The sequence below is a fragment of the Monodelphis domestica genome, chromosome 8, assembly GCF_027887165.1.
Source record: "Monodelphis domestica isolate mMonDom1 chromosome 8, mMonDom1.pri, whole genome shotgun sequence".
Taxonomy (NCBI): Eukaryota; Metazoa; Chordata; class Mammalia; order Didelphimorphia; family Didelphidae; genus Monodelphis; species Monodelphis domestica.
In genome coordinates this window covers 42286052-42311117 of record NC_077234.1, presented here as the reverse complement: position 1 = coordinate 42311117, position 25066 = coordinate 42286052, and the positions used below count along the sequence as shown (strand labels likewise).

At 38.1% G+C, this 25066-nt stretch overlaps 1 protein-coding gene across 9 annotated transcripts in view; it reads left to right on the top strand.

The window, feature by feature from the left end:
• Positions 1-25066, top strand: part of PEX5L (peroxisomal biogenesis factor 5 like) — a 298559-nt gene that overhangs the window by 181254 nt on the left and 92239 nt on the right. For all 9 annotated transcript variants that reach the window (XM_007501983.3, XM_007501982.3, XM_056807668.1 and 6 more), the window contains 4 exons: positions 7642-7753; positions 17009-17203; positions 22956-23079; positions 23857-23953. In XM_007501983.3, coding sequence (XP_007502045.1) covers positions 7642-7753; positions 17009-17203; positions 22956-23079; positions 23857-23953 — 528 coding nt within the window. The remainder of the gene's footprint in view (positions 1-7641; positions 7754-17008; positions 17204-22955; positions 23080-23856; positions 23954-25066) is intronic.

Genomic DNA, 25066 nt, shown 5'->3' with positions numbered 1-25066 from the left:
GCATAGAGAAGTCATTTGATTAAAATGGATGGAGAACCTGGTCCAGAGCCAGGAAAGCTTGGGTTTAAATGTTATCTTTGATGCATACTGACTATGCAACCCAAGCAAATTACTTAATTTCTCAATACTCTAGGTCTAGGCAATTCTCTAAGACTATAAGGTACTTTGCAAAGGTAGAGGGAGTTTTCTCACCTGAGAATTCCATAAATTCATGAAATCTCAGTTTTCCCTATTTTCTTTTCTTTATGTTTTCATAGAGCTCTATAGAACTCTCCCAAACTAGAGCTATATAGGCACCATGCCTGAAGAGAAGAGACTTAATGTGTTCTCCAAAGAACTGTATTTGGTCAACAAGCATTTGTTAGATACTTATTATGTGCTTGCCTCTATTACTTATACTTATAGCTTGCTAGGTTTTCTCCAAATCCAGAGAATTACTGGGAGTCATTCAAAACCTTTAGGACTATTAGTTCCACTTTGAGCTGAGGCCCCTTCAGAAATTCTGTTAGACTCAAAATAGATTCAGTTAAGTACCTTCTAATAGTTTTGCTGTTTTATTTATTTGTTTATTCATCAATCAAGCCCCTTACAAGTGTATTGCCATGTGATTAAGTTTTCAATACTTCTCAAAATGAGGACAATGATCACCTGGTCCCAGGCAGGTGATTCAGTAGCAGATCACCAAACAGGAATCTAAGTGATGAATGTTACACCTGCATTGAATTGACAATGTAAGAAAAAAAGGCATATGGGAGTTTCCAAACACACACTCCTACGCCTTGTTAAAAACAGATCTGAGCACTTTCCATTCATGTAGAAACTAATTAAGAAAACTTCGGAATGTTTAATTGTTTCACATGCATGGCTTAAAAAAAAGACAAGTTGTTTAACTGCATTTTAAAAAATTAACATTGTCAGAAAAGGGAGAGAGGAAAGTATGGACACCTCATTTTCTAGTATGTTTTTAGAAGTATTGTTTTTAACTCATTTGGGGGGTTAACTCAGTAGAAGCTAATGAATACTTTTCTCTAACTTACTTAGAAGTGAAAATGAAATGTGTCATTTTAAATCAAACATCAATATGGGTCCTTTGGTGTGAAACTAAAATGATTATCCATCATTCAGGAGAACATGGCATTATCCTTGGAGGCTCTTATGTTATTATTTAAAATATATTTTGATTGGGATCTCTTCTAAAGCATCCAGGGTGTCATGGTTCTCCTTTGCCCTCAAATTAAAATGTAAACATTTGGATAAATTACCAACTCATATTAAATAGGTATATAAGCCAAAAAAAGCCAACACTTAAAGCTTCAAACCCTTTGCATTTGAAAATGGCTCCTGATGTTCCATTGCCCTTTTCTGTTTTTTGAAATTAGGGGAAGGATAGGACCAAGGATGCTAGTAGCAGGGATGCTCTATCCTTTGCAATGAATCTGTTGCCTTTAATATAGGCTCAAAAAAGATCAGGAATTCTTCCAGTTGTTTATTAAGTAAACAAAGTTGAAGTCCCACCTGGGAGGTAGAATTAATCAGGGCACCATTGATGTAGAATTAGAAGGTCATCTAGCCCAAAAACTTGAGGTTATCTAGTACAACCCTTTCATTTACAGAAAAGGAAAATAAGGCACACAGAAATTATGGGACTTGGCCAATGTAGAGAGGCCAGTTCTCCTGAACACTCATCCAGCACTCCTTAAGCAGTTTTTGTCACCTATATACCATAAGGCCACAGCCGCGCCAAGCACAGGTTCTCATTAGCAATGTCCTATACTAATTCAATAACCAATCAAACCTGCCACCTGCTCTGGATCCAAGAAGTCATAGACTCATAAGATCTTGGATTTAGAAATATAAGGAATCTTGGAGGCTGTCAAATCCAAATTGTGGCCCAGAGAAAGCAGGTGACCTATCCAAGATCATATATCTAGAGAGTGCCTAAGACAGTATTAGAGCCTAGATCTTTCTGATTCCAACTCTAGTTATATTATCGCCTATCTTCCCTCCCTTCTAACCAATGAAAGCTACATCTGCCATTCATTTCTGCTCCTGATTACCCTAGCTACTTTTTCAGGTCTCACTTTTGGCCTTCTTCCACCTCATTTCCTGGGCCTTGCACCTTGCCTTAGAAACCCTGCTCATCCTCCAAAGCCTTATACAAACCAAACTGGATTCCAATGGGAAAAAAACAAAATATTGACCTAGAAAGTGGAAAAATGCAGGCAATACCTCAAAGAATATTCAGCAAAGTCAGCCTAAGGTATTCAAGGGTGGAAGATAGATGGTATTGGTGACCTCAGAGCAGCCTGGGTTCCAAGTATACATTAGAAAATAAGGTCTCCAGGGAGTGGGATGAGACAGATATTACAAGAATCCAATAAATGCTACCTAATAGAAATCTTTCTTTTCCATGAAATAACATAAAAATAAAATAAATTGGAAGTAGCATTATTCACATTAAAAAGTTCATTTCTCAGTCCTGTGTTTTCTGCTCCTCTGTCTCTCTCAACCACCAAGATAATCAGAGGCTACTATGCAATCTTTGAAAGAAAGAAAGAAAGAAAGAAAGAAAGAAAGAAAGAAAGAAAAGAAAGAAAGAAAGAAAGGAAGGAAGGAAGGAAGGAAGGAAGGAAGGAAGAAAGAAAGAAAGAAAGAAAGAAAGAAAGAAAGAAAGAAAAGAAAGAAAGAAAAGAAAGAAAGAAAGAAAGAAAGAAAGAAAGAAAGAAAGAAAGAAAGAAAGAAAGAAAGAAAGAAAGAAAGAAAGAAAGAAAGAAGAAGGAAGGAAGAAGGAAGGAAGGAAGGAAGGAAGGAAGGAAGGAAGGAAGGAAGGAAGGAAGAAAGGAAGGAAGGAAGGAAGGAAGGAAGGAAGGAAGGAAGGAAGGAAGGAAGGAAGGAAGGAAGGAAGGAGGGAGTGAAGGAAGGAAGGAAGGAAGGAAGGAAGGAAGGAGGGAGGGAAGGAAGGAAGAAGGAGGGAAGGAAGGAAGGAAGGAAGGAAGGAAGGAAGGAAGGAAGGAAGGAAGGAAGGAAGGAAGGAAGGAAGGAAGGAAGGAAGGAAGGAAGGAAGGAAGGAAGGAAGGAAGGAAAGAAAGAAAAAGAAAAAATAGATAAAAGAAAAAGAAAGTACTTGCTTGAATGAGATGGAAAGAGGTTGAAAGCCTTCTGTTAACTTTCAACAGATTTGCCTATAAGCAGTAAGCCTGCCAAGAAACCTGCCCACTTCCTTAGTCCTCTATGAGGGTTGTTTCCTATTTCCTATGAGATTTTTATGCAGCTAAACCAACCCACTGCCTTATGTTTCCTATATAAAATTTTTATGTAGAAAAAATACCCCACTCTCTTATTACTTCCTACATGAAGTTTTGATGTGGACAAACCATCCCACTTCCTTCTTGTTTCCCACATAAGGTTCTGATGGGGACAAACCATCCCATTTCCTTATGGTGTGCTACAGAAGATTGTTTATGTGAACAGACTATCCCCCTTGCTTTTAATTTTTTGAACCAGACCTGTGATTTTATAGATATAAGGAACTCCCAGAAAGCAAGTTGACATGTTCTCTACAATATAGAATCCAGGGTTCACTATTGCCCTGAGAGGTTAAGTGGTTGGCATGGGGTCATAGAGCCAGTGTGTGGCAGAGACCACTATGAAACCCAGGTTTTCCTGACTTTAAGATCAATGGTCTATCCAATTCACCAGGTTTCCTCATGCATTGCCCCTCATATGTGATCCCATTTCCTTATTGTTTTCTCTGTCATTTTTATGCAAACGAGCAATTCCACTCCCTTTTTCTTTTGGCTTGAGATTATTTTCTCCTCCACATAGTAATATTATTTTCTAATCAAATCTATCTTCATAGCGAACTCTACATAACTTACATTTGAACATAAGTTAGAGAAATCCAGCATCCAGGGAACTGGTTTCTTCTCTCTTCATAAAGATATAGTTAATTTAGACCAGTTACTTATATTTATCATCATGGGCAACACAAAGAACTCTTACATGTTTAGTTTATTTTTTTTTGCAGAACAGTTTAATTTAGTTGAAATTTCCTATTTAAAAATTCTAAATCCTTTAAGGTCTTACTAATTATGCTTACCTAATATTATTATTCTACTGAAATTCCCTGAAGTTATAACCAATGTGACTGCCCCTTTTTGGTTGTTAACTTTTTTTCCAACTAAATTATAGTCACAAAGAAAAATGGTTTCCTACAATCATTGCATATGGTCATGTGCTCCTAATATAGATATCCAACTCTTAATAACAACTTAGACTAAAGATGTCATATTCCTCTTATTAGTAACTACGTGTCAGCCAGTAAGTACAGTGTGAATCTGAGTGGCACAAGAGCTCTAAAATCAGTCCATTTTCAAGCACTCACTATGTGCTTACTATGTGTCAGGAAATTTGCATTAATTTTTTTAAACCCTTTTCTTCTGTCTTAGTATCAATTCTGACGAAAGAGCAATAAGGACTAGGCTACTGGGGGTTAAGTGACTTGTCCAGGGTCACACAGCTAGGAAGTGTCTGAGGCCAGATTTAAACCTTGGCTCTCCTGATTCTAGACCTTGTAAAGCATTTAGAAAGTGCTTACCATGTTCCAGGTACTGTGCTGAGTACTAGGAATACAGAGAAAGTTCAAGAAATAGTCCCTGCCTTAAAGAAGTATTCACTCTGATGGGGGAGACAACATGTAATTATATAGTTACATGTAAGAGATATACAGAGTGTATTGATGAGCTAATTGGAAAGGTAATCTGGCATTAATAGCTGAGAGGATTGGGGAAAGTCTCCTACAGGAGGTAGGATTTAAGAAGGATCTTAAAGCCAGGTGTTGGTGATACAAAGACCAAAGTTAGAAATGAAAAAACTTAATCAATCCGTGCCCTTAAGAGACCAGTGCTCAACTAACTTGTTGGTCATGTCTATTCATTTGGTTTTCCCAAGCACAATGTAGTACCATAGTAATGGAGCCCTTCAAGCTCTTTATGCTTTCTGGCTATATATATATATATATATATATATATATATATATATATATATATATAGGTATCTTTATTGCCTCCTACATGAAGTTTTGATGTGGACAAGCCATCCCATGACATAAAATGTGGCTCCCTCCACGAAGGGAGAAGAACATAATGCCAAAATGACCCTGAAGTGGAAAATCTCAAAAGAAATAACTCCATCAGTGTCATTTGGAATTGTCAGGAGAAAATGGCAGGTAAATGCAGCTGAGACCATTTGGCTTCAAAACCTTGCTCAATGGTCATTGTGTGTACTGGTTCCTAGGAACAAAGATTTAGTACTTAAGGAATCTTATTGGTCATCAGGAACAGGCTCATTGTTTTACAGATGAAATCAACTAACTTGTCCAATGTCACCCAGGGAGAAATGTCAGGGCTTGGAATTCCAACCAAGTTCCTTTAACTTCTGACAGCATTCTTCCCACTATACCACACTGCCTTCCTAGCAGCACAACCCACAGGAAACAGATAGGAAAGAAAGGGACTTTTTTGTATTTTCTGGAAAATCTGATGCAGAACATTTAAATTCCATTTCTGGTTACTAATAGTGACTTTTATATAAGCAAATATAGTTAGAGCAGACACTTAGAAACAGGCTAGCCCAAACTCCTATTAAGTTCAATTAGTATTTTTCTAAAACATGAGTATTTAGTCCCAAAATATTCCAATTTGTTTCAGTGGAGGCAGAGACCTGGCACAGAGGACCCTAGGGATTCTACAACTCAATCCATTTTTGGTTTATAAGAACATCCTCAGAACATTGTCTCAGTATTACTGGAGGACCTTCATGTATCAAAGACACACAAAAGCTATTGGAGAGATGAAAAAAATGTTCCCAAGTGAGATAAGAACTATCAAAGGAAAGGATATTATTGAAAGGGTATTCTCCATTAAAGAAGGACTACTGTGATTTCAGTTGGGAGGTAATGTTCTCTAGTGCTAGATGTCTTATAGAAACTGTTTATAGCCTGAGAGCTAAGAGAGCAGCCCAAGGCTCAGAGAGGTCAACAAAGCCTCACATTTATCACCATCATATTGTAGGCTATGAATCCCAATGGCCCACACTGGATGCTAACAGAACTTCATCGGGGAGGTAGAGTTTTATGATACAAATAAGTCAAATTAAGTAGGTCTCTGAAACAATCAATACTCAATTAAGAATTCAAAAAACCAATTATTCAATTAAGTGGAAAGAATTTATTAAGCACCTACTGTGTTCCAAGCTACACTCCGGAGATACAAAGATAAAAATGAAACAATCCTTACCCTTAAAGGAGCTCCCATGCTATAAACAAGCATTCAATGTTTTCTTCCATTTCATTTGTTTATGAAAACATATATAACTCATTAAGGAGCTGTAGTTACCAACCTTTATTAGCACACCTGGGTCATTCTGCCAGAGAAATAACAAAATGGAACCAGTGGAAGCAAGGCAACATCCCTGGATGTGAGAAACCACTTCTATTGACTGTTTCAGAAGTTGAAAACCCATGTGTTTAATTTAACCTTGTACATATATGAGAAATATCTAGTTATTTCTTAGTTCATTTCTCTCTGTCTCCCCAGGAGCAAAGCAGAAATACATGATCCATCTTAAAAAGTTAACATAAAAAATCCAATCTTGCAGAGAAGATAAATTATATGGTGAATAGTTAAATCACATAGGAAGATGTCTATTTCTAAATTGGCTTCCCAAAGGGTTCCTTCCAGCGACTTCCCTTTTAAACTTCCATTTTGCTTCTAGATCATTAACCAAAAATGGACAGTCAGGGGCTGGGAAAAGAGTTAAATGGAGCAGCTCCAAACTAAGTACTCAATTGAATTCAACAAATATTTATTAAGTGCCCTGCCTGCAATGTGCTGGGCACCGTGTTTAGGCAATGCAGATACAAAAACAAAAATGAAATAGTTGCTGCCCTCCATAAGTATAGACACAAAGACCAATGAGAAACCAGCTGAAGGATCTTTGCCATTATTTTGGTAGACACGGGAGAGTATCATTGACATATTTATCATTAGCACATCAACTTTTCAGGCAATGACTATAACACAAAGCAACCATACAATTGGCACCCTTTTCAACAGAACCATGATAAACTTCATTCCATCCAACACACAATGCAAAGGGAACTTGAAGTGTTTCTACATTTAACCAAGAACATGTAAGGATATGTGTTTGTGTTGGGATATCTCATACACACACAGGCATACAAGTATACATTATGATTGGCTCATCCTAACTAGAAGGTGTATACTGTGAGACAGAAGCCATTCCCACTACTCTCTGTGTGAGTTATTTTCTTGGTCTACCTGTGAGAAATAAAGGATTGGCTATCAATAATCGAGGCCGAACAAGAGTCCCAATGGCATTTGGACAGTAGAAATTATTCAAAGGTCCTTCCAGAATGGGGAGAAAGCCTAAGTCTTTAAATTAAAGATAGCTGCATTAGGAGGGAAGGGAGAACCTCGATAGAGCTGGTAGGCTCATTTTTTGTTTATTTTTATTTTTTGGTAGGCTTGCTATTCCCATTTTGTTGCAAGGCTGCACTGTAATTGGTCTGCTTTTGCAGCTAAATCAAGCTTTCTGATACCTGTGTTCATTTGTTCTCAGCTGGTGAATGAGCAGCAAGAAAGCAGACCCCTTCTCAGCCCTTCTATCGATGATTTTCTCTGTGAAACCAAAGCGGAAGCTATTGCCAGGCCAGTAACATCAAATACCGCAGGTAATTCATTTTCTTGATCTCATTAAATCTCAAATAGAATTAATTTGGGCTGTCATGAAATTCAGACTTTCTTCCCATGGTGCACTTACATGTTTGCTTCCAAAAAGGGAGAAGATTATTGCCAACCACACAAAGCTTTATAATACCATATGTGCTGTTAGATATAAACCTGCAAATTAGTTTTCATGGTGTGACGAATTGTAATTTATGTACCCAGACCATTTTAATGGAAGGAGAAGGAGTCAACATGGTTGAGAAATTTTCTTTCTCTTCAAATGTCCATATATATATTTATGTCTATATCTCATACAGACTGAAAAGCAGTGTGGCATAGATAGAGAGCTCACTGGCCTTGGAGGAAGGTACAGGTTTAATATCCTTCCTCTAATACAGATGAGCTATGTGACCTTGAGAAAGTCATTTTACTTCACGACACCCCTAAGAAATTCTCTAAGATTATACATTTTGCATAAGCTGCCATAAATTGGTGGAGGGAGTTTCTATATCATGAATTACTGTTCTGATGAAGCCAGAAGCTAGAAGTGAGGGTGCAAGTTTGGGAGAGTGAAATAGATAGCATTCGAAAGATCTCTTCGTAAGGAAAAGATTGTTCAGGCTAATACTATAGTCCATTTGTCTCCATTCCTATTTATAGAAAAAAAATGTTCATAAAATCAAATAATGTAGGCAATTCCTTCAAGACGAAATGAGATTTGATGCGACAATGTAAAGGTTATTTAATTTCCTACGCATAAATCTGGTACTTGTCATGCAGACACATACCCACAAAATGCATACATCCACAAATTTTGACAATTAAGTCCACCTGGAAGTGAACAAGTTTGATTTTAATTTAAGCAATAATTAAATCTATATAATTTCATCTCCAATAAATGATATTTACTTACATCCGTTATCAAGAAGAGAGAATGAATTCATGAAACTAGGGAGACAATCTTGAGAAAGAGTAAGAAAAATGTTTTGAATAAAAACCCGAACATGATTTTGGTTGTGTATGATATAGTTACTAACTGAAAAAGAAGATTCATGCACACATCCCATAAATCATTTCCATTCAGTTTGCTTCAAGCCTAGTGCCCCATGCTTGCTGGCTAAATGCGCCCTTTTATTAAGCTTCTTAGTATGCTGAGAAAACTATCCTTTAAGAGAAAAAGAACAAAAAGTCCAAAAATAGACCAGAAGAAAATGTTATACTAGAAAATCAGACAAAACTCCTTTATAATACCTTCCTTTTCATATGCATTTAATATTTCCTCTTCAGTTGCATCATCTTCTCAAATCAGATTTTGGTGGGGGGAGTCATCAGTGAAGACGAAATACAGCATAATAGAGTGGGTAGGAAGTCAGCCTCAGGACCAGGATGAGCTGGGTTCAAGGGCAGCATCTTGATGTACCACCTGTGCTTCCCTGGGCAACCCACAACCTCTCAGGGTTCTAAGCAACTCTCTAAGACTAAATCGCAAAGAAGGTGCCAACCTCAATCTCATTGGAAAGTTGGCTATTCCAATGGAACCACAAGGCTAGTCTCTAATCTTATCGACTAAGAAAAGCAACACTGTGTCCTGTCCTTGAGCATAACACTAAAAAGTTTACACACCATAGAGTAAGGTCACCTTCTTTGTTTCTGAATTGCATATGAGTTCTGGGAAGGGACCACATTTATTTCATCTCTAAGAACCATCAAAAGTGATGACCACCTTTTAAAAAAGCAGACATATAGACATTCCTTGCTTTTGTCCCACATTAGACACTAACTTGGTGACCTTAGATAAGTCATTTAATGGAAGGAAGGAAGGAAGGAAGGAAGGAAGGAAGGAAGGAAGGAAGGAAGGAAGGAAGGAAGGAAGGAAGGAAGAAAGGTGGAGAGGGAAGGAGGAAGGAAGGAAGGAAGGAAGGAAGGAAGGAAGGAAGGAAGGAAGGAAGGAAGGAAGGAAGGAAGGAAGGAAGGAAGGAAGGAAGAAGGAAGGAAGGAAGGAAGGAAGAAAGAAAGAAAGAAAGAAAGAAAGAAAGAAAGAAAGAAAGAAAGAAAGAAAGAAAGAAAGAAAGAAAGAAAGAAAGAAAGAAAGAAAGAAAGAAAGAAAGAAAGAAAGAAAGAGAGGTGGGGAAGGGAGGGAGAGATGGAAGGAGGAATAAAAGGATGGAAGGAAGAAAGGAAGGGAAAAAGGAAGGAGGGAAGGAAGGAAGGAGGAAGGAAGGAAGGAAGGAAGGAAGGAAGGAAGGAAGGAAGGAAGGAAGGAAGGAAGGAAGGAAGGAAGGAAGGAAGGAAGGAAGGAAGGAAGGAAGGAAGGAAGGAAGGAAGGAAGGAAGGAAAAGAAGTACTTGGGTGCTGGGTCTTGTTTTTTCTTGGTGATGTAATATAACTGCCTTTGCTATCCTTAAAATTTAGCAACAAAGTCTAAGCTCCATCACCCCCCTCCCCCCAAGTTACAGCTCTGCCCAAGTCATTGTAGAAGAATACCCTTGGTAAGAGTGGAAAGTCTGAAATAACAACCTCTGAGGATCTCTGAGAAAAGGGTCTCTCTATTTTTCTAGATCATCTCTTCAAAACAATATAATGGACCCCAAATAGTTTGCTAAATCAAAGGAAACAGCATTTCTTGGGCACCATCAATATGGAGATTATACTTTTTAGGTTTCACTTATTTGAATGAAGGTGTTTGGGGACTTCTGCCTTTAGTATTCTCAGCTTCACCACTTGAATACAACTTATTTATGGGTTCTTCACAGTAACAAGACTCCTGTTTCCAATTTAAAAGGCAAATGTTTTACTTCAAATATAACCTCTCAAGACAGACTAATTTCTAGAGAGTCCAAAAAAGCCCCAACACTAATTAATATAATTTACAACATAAAATAATATAAGAAGTACTCATAAATTATAAGGATAAGCCAAGAGAGTTCTTTTCCGCTCGAGAGAAATACTGTTTTCATTGTTTTCCATATCACTCCCAGTTCATCTCGACCTTTTCTTTATTTCAACAGTGAGAGCAAATTGCACATTATAGTAGACAATTAATAAATGCTTGTTAATTTGTATTTTTATAACTTTAGTTAAGGATCATAGAAGTAAACAGAGTGATGGACTTGGAATCAAGAAGAATTGAAATCAAATACTGCCTCAGCCATCTTACTAGCTTTGTAACAAATGATTTATCCTCATTCATCCTCAGATTCCTTATCTGTATAATAGGAATAATAGTAGCACCTACTTCCCAGCATTTTTGTAAGAATTAAATGAGATAGCACATACAAAGTGCTTTGCAAATGTTATTATGAGCAGCAGGGAGAAAGGTGTCATTAATACTTCAAGATTAAAAGGCAGCTAGGTGACTCAGGGGTAGAGATATAGGAAGCAATAATAGTATCTCCTCCTGGAGACTGAAGGTCCTGGGTTCAAATGTGACCTCAGATATTTCCTAGCTGTGTGATCCTAGGCAAGTTACTTAATCCCCACTGCCTAGCCTTTACTGTTCATCTGCCTTGGAATTGATACTTGGATTCCATTTTCAAGACCAAAAGTCAAAGTTTAAAAAGATCCTTCAAGAATAAATTAATTCAAGACTACATCCTAGATGAACTATTTCCTCAAATGTGATTGAAGAACCTACAGCTCATAAAGAAGATCAGTACCAGTATTTCTGATGAAGATGAAAATAAAGTCATGTGAATAATTGCTTTTAATTTTTTAGTATTTTCATTAATTTTTTCAGCTAAGTAATTATTTTCACTCCCTCTCACCCTTACCCCACAATAGGAAAGCAATACCTTTTAAAACATGCTTATTCTAGGCCTGGGGCACAGCTTGTACACATGCATGGAGGTGGGAAATGGGATTGCATTTCCTCTGAAATCTCTTTCAGGTCTAGAATAATAATATAATAACTACACAGCACAGCCTAGTTAGATGATGATTGTCCAGAAAACAAGTATGAAGTGTTTTTTTTTTTATGAAACTGATTTGATTATGAAGCAAGAGATTATTTTAATCATTTAGTTCTCTTTTCTTCACAAGTTGCAGCTTCTTTCCTTTTTGGTTTTCTACTTATGGGACAAACTTCTCCCTGTCACTAAGATCCATGGTACTTTCTGGGCATGCGCCTATTTTTCTTTTTAAAGAAAAGCTCTACCTTCTATCTTGAACCTTTGCCCATCCCCTTGCTGTGCTAAATTGACTCAAGTCCTTTTTTTCAAAAATCTTTAGTGACTCAGTAATGTGAAAAACCTTTGTAGCATTTAAAAATGAAATTCCTGCCTCCAGTTTATCTGGAGATCACATATCCAAGATGGCAGTTACTTTTTTTTTAAGTAAATCAAGTCAGTAGTGAAGAATTAAGCATTTACTATGTACCCTGCACTCCATTAAACATTAAGGATGCAAAAAAAAAAGGCAAAAACTTGGTCCCTGCCTTCTAAGAGCTCCCAGTCTAACGGGTACAAATGCTTATTTATACAAGTGCAAACTGGACATATGTACATATATGTAAATCAAATCAATATAGTGATATAGGCAAGATACACTCATGTAAATGAGAGGTGATCTCAGATAGGAGGCACTAACAATAGGAGAGGGAAGGAGAGAGAAGACAAAAAAATGATCCATTTGAAAGGATTACCCCCTTTGTCCAAGAAACTGAGTCCAGTTTAGTTCATTTCAATGAGTATTTAGTAATAAACATTGATAGTCTTTCCTAGATGTGTGACTCTGGGCAAGTCACTTAACCTCAGTTGCCTAGATCTTACACTTCTTCAGTCTTAGAACCATACTTAATATCTATTCTAAGATAGAAGAGAAAGGTTTCCATCTTTTTTCTATGATCTAAGCATTACATTAGACTCAAAAGGGAGGGGGGGAATAGTGCCTGCCCTCAGGGATCTTTTATTCTATTGGTGACTATGCTTAAGAATTTTAAATCCATCCATTCAACCAGAGTATCATTTTAAATATAATATATATATATATATATGTGCATATAGCATTGCAAATGAATTTTCCAAGCTTCTATTCCTAACCAATGTTACAAGCTACACTCTGTGTCTCTGGAATACAGACAAATGCACATTTAGGTACATGTAAGTGCATTTATCATTTTGATGACAAACAGTAATTGAGGCAACAATGAATAGGGGAATCAGACATCAAGCTTGGAGGTAGGAAATCCTGAGTTTAAATCCCACCTTAGACACTAACTTGGCAACCTTGGATAAGTCATTGAATGGTGCTGTAACTCAGTTTCTTCAACTATAAAGTGAAAAAAAAGAACTCTATGACCTCAAAATTCCCTTCCAGCTGTAAAGTAATGATCCAATGATCCATAGGCTCACTTATATGCCTAATTAGAAAGAATTGAGAAAAATGCTTTCCAGTTTAAGATACTATCTGATTGGTAGTTTCTTCCTCATTGAAGAAAGGGACTGATTTCTATTTTTCTTTGGCTCCCCAGTGCCTACCATTATTCCAGGACTTGGTAAGCATTTAAAAATGTTTGCTGATTGATTAATAATAAATGTAATAGAAGAATTTCAAATCACAATTTTTGCCTCCCAAAAAAGGAGTAGGGGTAAGCCATTATTAAGCCAGTGAGGAACTTAGGTAAAGGAAAACAACCTTCTTCTTAGGACAAGGCATATGGACTTTGATATAGATTAGGAGCAATCACACTCAGATGTTTGTAATTTCTAACAAAATGTACCCATCCACAGGAAAGTAGCCTGAGCACCATTTCTCCTGCCTTAAAAGAGTAAGAAACTGAGTCTAATCTGCAATGTTTTTGAAATCAGGGTCATCAGGGAATTTCTATGCTTACAAGTTCCTACTTAATCACTGAGCTTCCTCCTTCATCTACTTGGTAGCAAACTAACTCTTTGGATTGCTAGACCTTGGGTTTCCCATTTACTTGGAAGAGAACAAAGGGAAAAAAGGGGTAGGACCCAGCAACACAGGCAGGAAGGTATGTACTGGTAGGAAAAGAAGATAATTCTTATAAATTCTTCTATATCAACACAACTCTCCATTTCTTCTTCTTCTTCTCTTTCTCCTTCTTCTCCTTCTCCTCTTCCTCTTCCTCCTCCTCCTTCTCCTTTTCCTTCTCCTTCTCCTCCTTCTCCTCTTCCTCTTCCTCCTCCTCCTTCTCCTTTTCCTTCTCCTTCTCCTCCTTCTCCTCCTTCTCCTCCTCCTGCTTTTCCTCCTCCTCCTGCTCCTCCTCCTCCTCCTCCTTCTTCTTTCTTCTTCTGTTTTAGTTTGCCTGAATGGTGAGAATTGAGCTATGAAATTAATTTAATATTACCAAATTATTATTCCATGACACATGTACCTTTTGTGCTCAAGTAGAGTACTCACAAACCATCCGTTTAATAGTACGCAGAAGTATTTTGATGGGAATCAATAACCTACACAGCTAACTAAATTTTTTATTGAAAATTTTTATTTAATTAATTTTAACTAGAATTTTAATTTGAAGACACCTTGAAAAGTGACACACCACATATCCTTTCTGAGTCCACTGGCATCTTCCTCTATTAGCCATGATTTTTCAAAAATATAGAATTGACTTGGGTAAAGAAAGCAATTCATAAATTCTACCAAAAGGAAAATAATCAAACATTTATTGGCATTGGAATGTACAGATAGTTTTCTAACAACTGGATTTGTACAGAAATGCCATGGGCTGCCTAATGTAGTAATTCAATTCACATTTTTAAATTACATATCAAGTGATTACTCTGTACAAACTATTGTGCAGGGTGCTTAGTGGCATTCAAAGATTATAGAATCAGAGTCCTAGAGCTGGAAGGGATCTCAGAGGCCACCAAGCTCATACCTTTCATTATGCAAATAAAGATACTAATACCAAGAGAGGTTAAGATCTTACAATTACATCTATGTCCTGAAGGCACTTGCAACCTAATGATGAGCTACATGGTTTTAGCAGTATATAAATAGTAGACAGAAGGTCACCTCAATAAATACTAATAGTATCATAGATCTAAAACTGGACAGGATTTCTGAAGCCAGCTAGTTCAACCCTTTCATTTAAAAAAATCCTTACCTTCCATCTTAGAATCAAAACCAAGTATTGATTCCAAGGTGGAAGAGTGGTAAGGGCTAGGCAATGTTGGTTAAATGACTTGCCCAGGGTCACACAACAAGGTCATGTCTGAGGCTAGATTTGAACTCAGGACCTCCTATCTCTAGGCATGGCCCCATCCACTGAACCACCTAACTGCCCCCTCTTTCATTTTTCAGATGATAAAACAAAGAACCAGATGTCCTAAGTGATTTGTTCAGAATCACACAAGTTATGTCACAAAACTGAGGATCTAAATCCATCCCCAACTGACAGCAAATTCCAGATTCTTGTTCTTTCCACTATATGAAAGCACCTCCTGAGTACAGAGGGAATTCTCATATGGAGTAGGAAATAAGGCTATGATCTCTAGGGTTCTTTCCAACTCTTAAGATTCTCTGATACGAAATGACTTGCATGCAAGCTGAGTATTGTATTGAGTATTATTTCTTAGGTGAAGAGTGGAAGTAGAATTTGTTCTTAGATAATTAAATTCTTTGGAACTCCTACAACTAAGCCCTTACCCTATCCTTTTGAGAACATAACCCTGAATGAAAGATAAGAAAACTGTATCCTAAAATAGTTCTCTATAAAAGAACAGAGTATAATGATAATGGGGGCAGAGGGAGTGCCTATGACTAAGGTGGGAATTTATTGCTTTTCCATTTCTTTTAGAACTTCAGAAATGATAAGATCACTTCTAGCTTTGTGTTTTAATTGCTTTCTGTCATACCAATTGGAACTTCAGGTATAGAAATTCTCTTCACCACTACAGACTAGCCACAGATCTTCACCTTAGTCTTAAAGAGTTACCAGGGCACTGAGAGACAGGTAAATTGCTGAGTCAAACAATCCATAGGTTTCAGAGACAAGAATTAGATCCAAGTCTTCCTAACTCAAAAGTAGAAACTATCCACTGCACTTGTATTTGGTGTGTATCTGACTAGAGAGTTTCAATTTTCTTTTTTAAACCCTTATCTTCTATCTTAGAATCAATACACTGTATTGGTTACAAGACAGAAGAGTGGTAAGGACTAAGAAATGGGGGTTAAGAGACCATTCCAATAAAATGATGTGAAAAAAGAAGGGAAACTTGCCCAGGGTCACATAGCTAGGAAGTGTCTGAGGCCAGATTTGAACCGAGGACCTCCCATCTCTATGCCTGGTTCTAAATCCACTAAGCCACCTAACTGACTCCCAGAGAATCATTAAATGTAAGCTTAATTAACTTGGTGGGTTCAGATATATATATATATATAATATAAGCATTATATAATATATTATATATGTTATTCTATATTGTATATATAATAATCATATAATATGCTATGTTTGATAGATGAATGGATAGATAGATTATGAATAGATGAATGAAGAGATGGAGAAATAGATAGACAGGTGGATAGATAGATAAATGATGGATAAAGAGATGGAGAAATTAGATAGATAGATAGATAGATAGATAGATAGATAGATAGATAGATGGATAGATAGATAGATAGATAGATAGATAGATAGATAGATAGATAGATAGATAGATAGATAGATAGATAGATAGATAGATGGACAAATGGATGGACAGATGGACAGATAGATAGATAGATAGATAGATAGATAGATAGATAGATAGATAGATAGATAGATAGATAGATAGATGGATGGATGGATGGATGGATAGATGGATGGATGGATAGATGGATGGATGGATAGATAGATAGATAGATAGATAGATAGATAGATAGATAGATAGATAGATGGACAAATGAATGGACAGATGGACAGATAGATAGATAGATAGATAGATAGATAGATAGATAGATAGATAGATAGATAGATAGATAGATAGATGGATAGATGGATGGATGGATAGATAGATAGATAGATAGATAGATAGATAGATAGATAGATAGATAGATAGATAGATAGATAGATAGATAGATAGACAGATGGATGAATGAATGGATGGATAGATGGATGGATAGATGGATGGATAGATGGATGGAAAGAGAGAGAGAGATAAATTCAAATTAAATAACGCTGAGCCAACAGAAGCCTTTGTGAAAATGAAAATACTCTAGTGATTTTAATAACAGTGAGTGGTACTTAATAGCAGTGAGTATTCTCAAATAACAATAAATGGGATTAATTTAACCTCTAATGTCTTTGGCAGTATTGTCAACAGGTTTAGATCTCCTGGACCTGAGTGACCCAGTGTCACAAACCCAAAACAAAACGAAGAAGCTAGAGGCTACACCAAAGGCTTCAAGCCACAAGAAGAAGGCTGATGGTTCTGACCTTATCAGTGCTGATGCTGAGCAGAGAGGCCAGCCTCTGAGAATCCCAGAAACATCCTCCTTAGATTTAGGTAAGGTTAATCACATTCATATGCTACTGAGGCAGCTGGGGCTGGAGCTGCAGATTTGGCTGCTGTTGAATTCAGCCGTACTGCTAAACAGACCATGTTTGCTTCACTTGCTTCGCACGGCCCCCAGAACGGTGCACCCTGCAGATGGGCCCTCCTAGTCAGTGCTAAGGAGAATAACAGCTCCCCAGCCATATGTGCCTCACATGGCTTAACACTGCATGAGCGCCAATGCAATAAGGGAGAAGCTACATAAATAATATAAAAACATGAGCCAAGGTAAGCAGAACAAGCCAGCTGTGTATGACTGAGCTGATTTTGCTCATCCTTTAGAACATAGGTTGTGAAATTGATATGTTAGTAACAGAAAACCTAATATATAGATTTAAGGAACCATCTGAGTATGTTGTTGTTCAGTCACTTTTCAATTGGGTTCAACTCTTTCTGAATCCTCATTTTATATATGAGGAAACTGAGGCCAAGAGAGGCTAAGGTCATATAGGTTAAGAAGGTGGCAGAGCTAGCATTTGAACCCAGATCCTTGAACTTCAGTATTCTTTCCAACATGACATTTCATAGGCTTCTAGCTTTAAAGCTGGGAGAGATCTTAGAGATCATTCCATCTCAAGCCCTCATTTGACAGATTAGGAAACCGATGTTCAAATCATAGGATCAGATTTTTGATCTAGATGAGCCCTCAGAGGTCATCTACTCCCACCCCTCACTTTATAGATGAAAAAGATGAGACTCAGAGAGGTTAAGGAAACGCAAGAAGTGGAAGAGACAGAATTTGAACTCAGCTATTTTGACTCCAAATTCCTTCACCCCACCCTGAGTAAAATATAAGCTTCTTGAGGGCAGACACTGTTTTCTTTTTCCTTTGTATACCTAGTACCTAGCTAAGATCCTGGGACATGGCAGGTACCTAATAAAAGGTCATTAAATGATATCTATCTTCAATGCCTACCATAATGTTCAGCACACAGTGGCCATTTAAAAAATGCCAGATGAATGAATGAATCAACGAACTCTTTTGCAGATGGGGAAGCTGAGGCTTAGAGAAAGGGAAATGCCTTGCCTACCACCACAAAGCTGGGAAGATTCAGAATTGGGAGCCAATGTGCAGCTGCATCTATTGCTGAAGCATTGCCCTTTCTTTTTTTTCCCCACTGTCCCAGATTAATAATTGTATTTATTTTATAGCTGATTTCCTAAGCCCCATAGCTAAAGAAACCAATTTTTAAGTCATCTGTCTATTGAATCAACATTTCTTTAAAAAACAATATTGGGGGCATCTAGGTGGTTCAGTAGATAGAGAGACAAGCCTGGAGACTGGATGTCCTGGGTTCAAATCTTGCCTCAGGCACTTCCTAGCTGTGTGATCCTGGGCCAGTCACTTAACTACAGTTTCCTGTCCCTTACCATTTTTCTGCCTTAGAACTGAAACTTAGTTTTGATTCTAAGACAGAAGATAAGGATTTTTTCTAAAGTTATATTTCTTTCTGTCTTCCTCATTTCTCTAAAGCAATAGTATTGATTGTTTCTGGTTTCCACTGGCCATGGCAGCCTCTGTATCTATGAAGTTCCTCTCTGCAACAGAAAAACTCTGAAGTTGGTTATAAGAAGTAGAGAAAGGTTTTTTTGCCTCCAATATCCCTGACTCAAATTTTTTCTATGAAAAGAAAGAAAAAAAGCCATCAAGTCACTCCCTGAAATAGAGGGATCACCCAGATTTGTAGGAAGAAGGGAGAGATGGGAAACAGCATTACTCAATGAGAGATGATGAGTAATGAAAAAGACAATATGGCATAAAGGGTAGAGCCCTGGTCTTGAAGTCTTCGAGCAACATTTGAGTCTTGCCTCAGACACTCATTAGTTGTGTGGCTCTGGGTAATCTGTTTCACTCCTCTAAGCCTCAGTTTCTGCATCTGTAAAATGGACATAATAATAGTGGGTCAACAAGAACTCACTCTATGTCAGGACACCGTGCTAAGTGTTGGAGATAGGGGAAAACAACCCCTCCCTACAAAAAGCTTACATTCTCATAGCACCTTCCTCATAGGGTTGAGCTGAAATCACTAATGTCTGTAAAGTGCTTTGCAAACCTAAACGCATCTATATCAAAGTCAGATATTATTGGTGGGTTAGATTTTACACTGGCCCTTGGTAGGTGCTTTGAATAAGGAAGTGTACATTGACCGAGACCACTGCAGGAAATGGGAAGAATCTCTTCTCACTCCTTCTTCCTCATCTCCCTCACTCCCTAAACACACGATTTGGCTGAGAATTTGCCTTCTACCTACTAGGATCACAGAAAACCAAAGGGCTGTGAAACCATCTTGACCTCTTTTAGATTCAAGACTGTGTGTTCAGAGTAAAGTCTAGAGGAGGCTTTTATTTACCTGTGTTCTTCCCTGGAGAAGACAATGCTAGATCGACCAAATGCAAAAGGTTGGAACTTTCCAATGGTATTAAGCAAGATGTGTACCAAAGGTCTCCTGGCAGAAAAGATGAAGCTAGATCAAAAGCAAATGGATTTGACTGAAAGATGGCTGCAGATGGCCTTCTTGCCCCATCTTCTTTTCAATTCCCTGTCTTTGGTAGAAAGCCAAGCTCATAACACATTGTCTCCATCTCCTGTCTTTTCTTCATTCCAAATGAACCAAAATCACCTCCCAGAAACCCTGGTAGAAAATATTTTATGACATTCTTTCAATATGAAATGTTAAAGTTAGAGGGAACCAGAAGAGCCATCAAATGCAGCAGGGTAATGTCATGAAAAGAATACTGATTCTGGAGTCAATGGACTTTGGTTCATCCTACCTCTGATGCCTATTTCCTGTGCCTCAATTTCCCTGGACATCAGTTTCCTTATATGTAAAAGGATAAAACTAGACCAGCTGACTACTGAGGTCCCTTCTAGCACTATATCTATGATCATTTTGCTTTACAGATAAGGAAATAGCAACCTAGAGAAGAGGGTCAATTTGCCCAAGTTCACCCATCTTCTTAGGACTAGGAGCTAGGCAACTCTCGAAAGACTTCCTTTACTCTAAAGAAGTAGGTGGGGGCAGCTCTGTGGCTCAGTGGATTGAAAGCCAGGCCCAGAGATGGGAGGTCCTGGGTTCAAATATGGCCTCAGATACTTCCTAGTCATGTGAACCTGGGAAAGTGACTTGACCCCCATTACCTAGCTCTCACCATTGTTCTGCCTTAGAACCAATACATAGTATTGATTCTAAGATGTAAGGTAAGGGAAAGAAAGAAAGAAAGAAAGAAAGAAAGAAAGAAAGAAAGAAAGAAAGAAAGAAAGAAAGAAAGAAAGAAAGAAAGAAAGAAAGAAAGAAAGAAAGAAAGAAAGAAAGAAAGAAAGAAAGAAAGAAAGAAAGAAAGAAAGAAAGAAAGAAAGAAAGAAAGAAAGAAAGAAAGAAAGAAAGAAAGAAGGAAGGAAGGAAGAAAGCTACAGATACATTTTCTAAATGTTCTTAGCCTTCTTGGCTCTCTTTCTCTTTTCAGACTCCCTCATGCTTTTGCAAAATCCTTTATGGAGAGTAAAGTGGTAGTTCTGAATTCCCCTTGCATCAATTTATGAGGAAGAACTTTCTCCAGTGGAGGGTGTTCCCGCCAAAAGTAACCATGAGGTCTACTCCTCCCTGCAGCCCGGGGAAGAAATACTGAGGATTTCAAGGAGTTTTTGTTGTTATTGTTCTTGCTTCTTAGTAGTGCTCTTGGAAAACAACAGCTCACCCCTTGATTACAACCATGACATTAATATGATTTCTGTGTTGTAATTAAACAAGAAAGAGTTGAAGACACAGTTGCAGAGCTAAGGTAGCACTACAAATAAACCACAAGGAGTAATCAGAATATACCTTTAAATGGTACTCCCCAAAGTGACATCATTCGCTTGCAAAGGGAGTTCTTAACCTTGAGACTATGAACCTCTAAGGATATGAACATCCATTGATAGATCCCAGGGGTCCATAAACTTGGATCAGGAAAAGATCTCATCTTTGTTTTCACTAACTAACCTTGAACTGAAGTTTAGCACGTCCTTCCATTATGAATGTAGGCAACAAACCCCAGTAGTATTGGACTTTGTCAAACTGCAAAATGGGTTCATGGTGCACATACATAAGAAGACTAAGAACCCGTCTTGTTTCTTTCCATTTTTATGAATGATAGAATCTTCATGATGGGCAGCATCTTAGTAACAGTCTAGTCCAACACATACACCAGAAAATGTTCCCTACAACATTCCCAGTATGTGCTTCTCCAATCTCTCCTTGAAGATCTCCAGCAAAGGAGTAGCCCTTGCCTCTATCTTATTGTATCTAGAAATAGTTCTAGTTTGTAGGATGATTGTCCTTTGTCAAGCTCAAAACAACCATTCTACAATTGCCATGCTTTGCTCCCGGTTCTGATTTCTGGAACCAATCAAAATAATCCTAATTTCTCTTTTACAAGGGGATGTAGGGGACTTCACATACTTAACGACAGCTATCATGCTATCTTCTTGGGCAACTAGGTGGTACAGTGCATAGAGTGCTGGGTATGGGGACAGGAAAACCTAAGTTCAAATCTGATCTCCAACATTTCCTAGCTGCATGACCCTGGACAAGTCACTTAATCCTATTAGCCTCCATTTCCTTATCTGTAAAGTGAGCTGGAGAAGAAAAATGTTAAATCACTCCAGTGTCTTTGCAAAGACAACCCCAAATAGCTTCATGAAGAATCAGGCATGACTAAAATGAATGAACAACAATAAGAAAATCATTTGTCTCCATCTTTTTCATTGCAGTGATCTACTCATCCTGCTGGAAATTGGGAACTTAAAGCCCTATATCAAAGTCATCTACCATTAGGCTAAGGGGTATACTCTGACTCATGGTTGGGGAGTGTGTATCATGGAAAGATATATCATAGGTTTTCTCTGCAATGTCAAGAAAGTCACTTCAGCTTTGTAGGTCACCGTTATGCTTACCCAGTCACCTGACCAAGAAAGTAGTTTCCAAAAGCCCAAGTATATGATAGAGTTAGAAATAAAGTTAGGGGCTGGGGGGAGAGAGCAGCTAGGTGGCCCAGTGGGTAGAAATCCAAGCCTAGAGATGGGAGATCTTGGGTTCAAATCTAGCCTCAGACACTTCCTAGCTGTATGACCCTAAGCAAGTCACTTAATCCTAATTACCTAGCCCTTATGGTTCTTCTGCATGGATACCAATATAAATTCTAAGGTAGAAAGTAACAGTTGAATAAAGAAAGAAACATTGGTGGTGAGAGTATAAGGGATATAATAATTGGAATATTGTCCCTCAGAGACAGAGACTAGTTTCTGTCTAAAACTATAGATGTGTGCTGGCATTTTTCTGTTTAAAAACTAGAGTTCAGCCCTTCATTCATAGAGCCCTTTACAGTCTGCAAAGCCATTTGTAAAAATTACTTCTTTTGACCCTCAGTATTCTGAGGTTGTTACTATTAGGATTCCTTTTTACAGGTAAAGAAACTGAGGCTCGGGGAGATAGAGCAGATTCCCCAGTGTCACAGAGTCAGTGACCTAAGCAGCATTTGAACTCAGATTTTTCTTATGCTAAGTTTCATGCTCTATTCAATAATATATGGATTAAAGCATTTTATAAGCTTAATGCAATCTATAAATGCTAGCCACTATTTCTATTACACAGGAGGTAACAGAAAGCAGAGAGTTTATCGCTCTTTGTCACAGTTCGGTTATACAAATGATCTTTTCTTCCAATAGATATTCAAACACAACTGGATAAGTGGGATGAAGTAAAGTTTCATGGAGACAGAAACAGCAAGGGCCATGCCATGGCAGAGAGGAAGTCAGCTTCGTCGAGGGCTGGATCAAAGGAACTTTTATGGTAATGACCTGCTGATGGCAGAATTTGTCCTTCAGTTACGATTTACAAATGTTACGATTTTAGGTCACATCAAAATATCCATAGCAATAAAGAAGTCCATCCAGATGTTCGATGCCACGTATGTGCTGATTCATAGGCAACTGCAGAATTGACTAAATCGGCCAGGTGTGCCCAGATGTTTCTGCCTCTAGTTTATGTTTATTTGGATGTTGATTTTTTTTTAATTTACGTTTTCTGGTTCCACTGATCATCCTCGTTTACATTCAGTTACCTATTAGGACCATTTGGTGGGTAAGCATGTACAGTGTTGCAGGCTGAGAGCCAGCACCATTTTTTCAAGCTTTTCAGAGCACAGAATGTTCCCGTCTCCGGTTACTTCTATGCATCTCCACTCAGAATGACATTTCGGTGTTGTATGGGGATAAAATAGCACTTGTGACATTGGGTGAGACACGTCCTAAGAAAAGCACTATTTGTTTAATAAGCCAGCCTGCCTTCCATGTGGACTCTGTTGTGGCTGTCATTTATTTTCCACACATGATTGGACAGAAACCTGGATCGATCCGAAAGAGTGGTGCTTCATGTCGCAGTCACTGAAACGCTAACCAGAGCCAACTGGATGGGGTGTATAATTGGACTTTCTTCATCAAAATGCCATTGAGGACTCTTATCAACCAATAAAAAGGCATTTAAGCCACATTAACTAGGATTCGTGGTTGGTCAACTGTATTTGATGCTTCTCAAACTACATAAATTGATTAAACTCTTCCCTTATAGGTCATCGGAGAGTAGATCTCAGCCAGAATTGACTAGCGGGAAAAGTGCCCTCAATTCTGAGTCAGCTCCAGATTTAGACCTCATGCCTCCAGCACAGGTAACAAAACCAATTTTGCTTCTCTTCCAACCACGATCCTCGTTCAACTTTTTAACCTGGGTGCTTTTTCAGTAAGAGGGAGTCATCGGCGAAGCCTGTCTGGAGCGTATTGACAGGGTTTGAAATATGTCCTGTATATTGTGTTCCGTTTGCGTTCTCAGGCTTCTCGTTCTCCGCGCCTTAAATAACTCTGACTTTATATTTGGCTGAACAACGTGTTAATGAAATTCACTGTGTACCTCACACTTTTTTTCCCTTGTTCCACCATTTACTGTTCCATGATTTTGCAATACGGAATCTGTTCTACTCTAACATTCCCACTATTTATGTAACAAAACATAAGAAAGAGGAAATTGCTTTTGGCATGTTCATTCACATTTTGACTCTTTGGCACAAGGTACTATAAATCAGAGTGCTCATTAGCTAGCAGGCAGGAGGGAAAAGAAAGTAGCAAAGACAAGTTGCTTTAGCATTTCAGCAGGGATTGGGCCAATACTACACATCTGATGCTAAAGATGGGCTGAAGTCAGATGCTAGATCTGGGCTGGTCAGTCATTCGATAAGCTCTTACTGGGCTGTAGACAGACGTAAGCTCCTTGAAGGCAGTAACTATTTCTTTTTTGTCTGTGGCCCCAGAGGCTAATACAGTGCTTGTAGCATAAAAGCCACTTGGTAAAGGTATTTTGAAAGAGCCGGGTGGCACAGTAGGTAGAGAACTCTGGGCATGAATGGAAGAAGATCTGAATTCAAATCTCAGCAATCAGATAGGTGCTAGAGACACTAAGAGAAAAATGAAGAGCCCTGCCATCAAAGAGGATACAGTCTAATAGGGAAGCCAATATACACATTTATTTTCTTTTCTAAAACCCTTACCTTTCATCTAATAATCAATACTGTATATGGGTTCCAAGGAAGAAGAGGAGTAAGAGCTCAGCAATGGGGGTTAAGTGACAAGCCCAGGATCACATAGCTAGGAAATGTCTGAGGCCATATTTGAACCCAGGATTTCCCATCCTTAGGCCTAGCTCTCTATCCACTGAACTACCTAGCTGCCCCCATATCTGTTTTCGAAATAAGTGCATTTTGGAGGGCAGCTAGGTGACTGTGGATAGA